This window comes from Bos javanicus, chromosome Y (assembly GCF_032452875.1).
Source record: "Bos javanicus breed banteng chromosome Y, ARS-OSU_banteng_1.0, whole genome shotgun sequence".
Taxonomy (NCBI): Eukaryota; Metazoa; Chordata; class Mammalia; order Artiodactyla; family Bovidae; genus Bos; species Bos javanicus.
In genome coordinates, this window is record NC_083898.1 from 5,142,383 (window position 1) to 5,144,560 (window position 2,178).

Sequence of the window (2,178 nt, forward strand, 5' to 3'; positions counted from 1 at the left end):
AGGTCAAAGCTTGCAGTTTTGTATGACTAAAGGAACTGAGTTGCAAATGGCAGCTAAACTGGCTTTTTCACAGTGGGAACAAAAGGCTATAAACTGTGAAAGAAGATAGAATATGCATATATATTCACTAATTACCTGCAATTTACAAAGAGGTGGAAAGTAGCTAGAAAGACCAAAGAACAGACCTTGTACCAGAAAGTGCTTTAGAATGTAGGGAGCTTTCCATCCAAGTACGAGATTTTTTACTCTGTACCATGAATTTGTGAGTATTTCTGAAAGTACTATAGTTTGGAGTTACAGTATTTAGAATAAAGAGTTATATTGTCTATAGTGGCCATTACCAGATTATTAATATATGCTACCATCTAACTAATGACCAATCTCTGGAACAATTAAAACTAGAAATATAAAAATTGTGCCATTACTAGGAAAAATAGATGATCTTTGAACTCAAGCAGTTTTGGTGCTGTTAAGATAATTTTTTACAAAAAAGTACTCTTATAGAAAGAACTGATTAACAGAGGACCAGTTATATTGGAAAGTCTGAATTCTTTACATGTTAAATGTACTTACTTATTGGGCTTCTTATAAAATTAAGTCGCAGGTGAAACTGTAGTAAAATTGAGATAAAGAGCGCCTTTGTTAGCGAGAGTAAGGAAGTCAATATTGAAAATAAGCACAAGAAAGTCCAGGCTCTAAGCTTTTGTTAAAGGGAAAGTCCGCCGAAATCCGTGTAGCCAATGTTACCTTATTGTGGCCCAGGCTTGTCCAGCTGCTGTGATGCTCCTTTTGCAGGAGTGAATTGGTTATGATCACGGACTGTGACCGGCTTAATTGGCTTTCCATTTGTGAGTATGTGGTCTTGGCACAACCATCCCTGTATGTGAAGGGGTGCAATGTCTCTACATGCATCGGGTTGCATAGTATTGAAGAGTCTGCAGGAAGCGATTTCTGTGGCCTCTTGGCTCTCCGACGAGGTCGATATTTATAGCCCGGGTGTTTGTCTCGGTGTATGGCTAGTAGTCTCTGTGCCTCCTCAAAGAATGGGCGCTTTTCAGCATCTGTAAGCCTTTTCCACTCATATCCCAGCTGCTTGCTGATGTCTGAGTTTTTCATTTTGGGATTCTCTAGAGCCACCTTTCGTCTTCGTTCACGAGACCACACAATGAAGGCGTTCATGGGTCGCTTGACGTGGTCCTGGCTGCTCTCCCTAACATGTTCTCCCCTTTCACACTGATCATTTGCGCTATGACTGTCTGTGCACAAGGAAGAGTCTTTCCTAAAAGCGAGAGTAGTTTGTTGCTGTACCACAGCTGGACTGTAAACATCGTCGTTCAATACTCTGAACATAGCAGAAGCATACGACTGCACTGTTTAAAAGGGGAGGAAGTAATATGCGGTGTAAGCGTTCTAAAAATTATGGTGCTATTCATAAGTTGTTCTTACCACAGACTGACTTAGTGCAATATATACAGTGAAATATTTATTTCTCCGCCCCCAATACCTCCCCTCAATACGTCCTGGCAGTCAGCCCAAACCCATCAACCTACTCTTTCTCAAGCAAAGCTACTTAACAGGATATTAAGGCTCTGCTTTCTTCTTTGTTTACATCTAATCAGAATTTGTGAATGTGCTAACACCTGCTTAAAAATACAAAAAGTGTCATTATGAAGTTATTTTCATATACTTATTTCAAAGGATGAAGGTGCAGCAGACATACTAGCAAATTGTCTACGGTTATGAATGTAAGAAAATGTTATCTTAAACAAAAAAAGATGAAAAACAGCCCAATCCTGTTATATATTTGAATACACAGGATACCCAATCCATGCTAATCACTAACCCTGCTTCTCCACTTAGGCTCAAAGTGCAGCTGAAAAATCTATGTACGTATTCCAGTAGCTAATAACTGGTAATTCTATTATCTGTGCTAACGACTTTCAGAATGCTAATATATACTAACACATATTTAACAGGCAATCTCAGATACAACTAAAATTAGATTAAAAACCTGTTCCATTAAAAGAAAAAACACATAACCTTGGTACCCAAGCAGTTCCCTGGTGTTAATATAACACTTCAAAGGGACTGGATTTTTATTTTTTTGTTCTGACGGTTGGGGAGTAGGAAAAGTGGGAGGGTGGGGGTGGGGGTTGGTGTGTGGTGTCTTAGATGCGT

At 39.2% G+C, this 2,178-nt stretch overlaps 1 protein-coding gene across 1 annotated transcript; it reads right to left on the reverse strand.

The window, feature by feature from the left end:
• Positions 1-660: 660 nt before the first annotated feature.
• SRY (sex determining region Y) lies at positions 661-1,365 on the reverse strand. The gene has a single exon (XM_061410614.1). The coding sequence runs from the start codon at positions 1,348-1,350 to the stop codon at positions 661-663; it is 690 nt and encodes a 229-aa protein (XP_061266598.1). The 5' UTR covers positions 1,351-1,365.
• Positions 1,366-2,178: the final 813 nt, after the last annotated feature.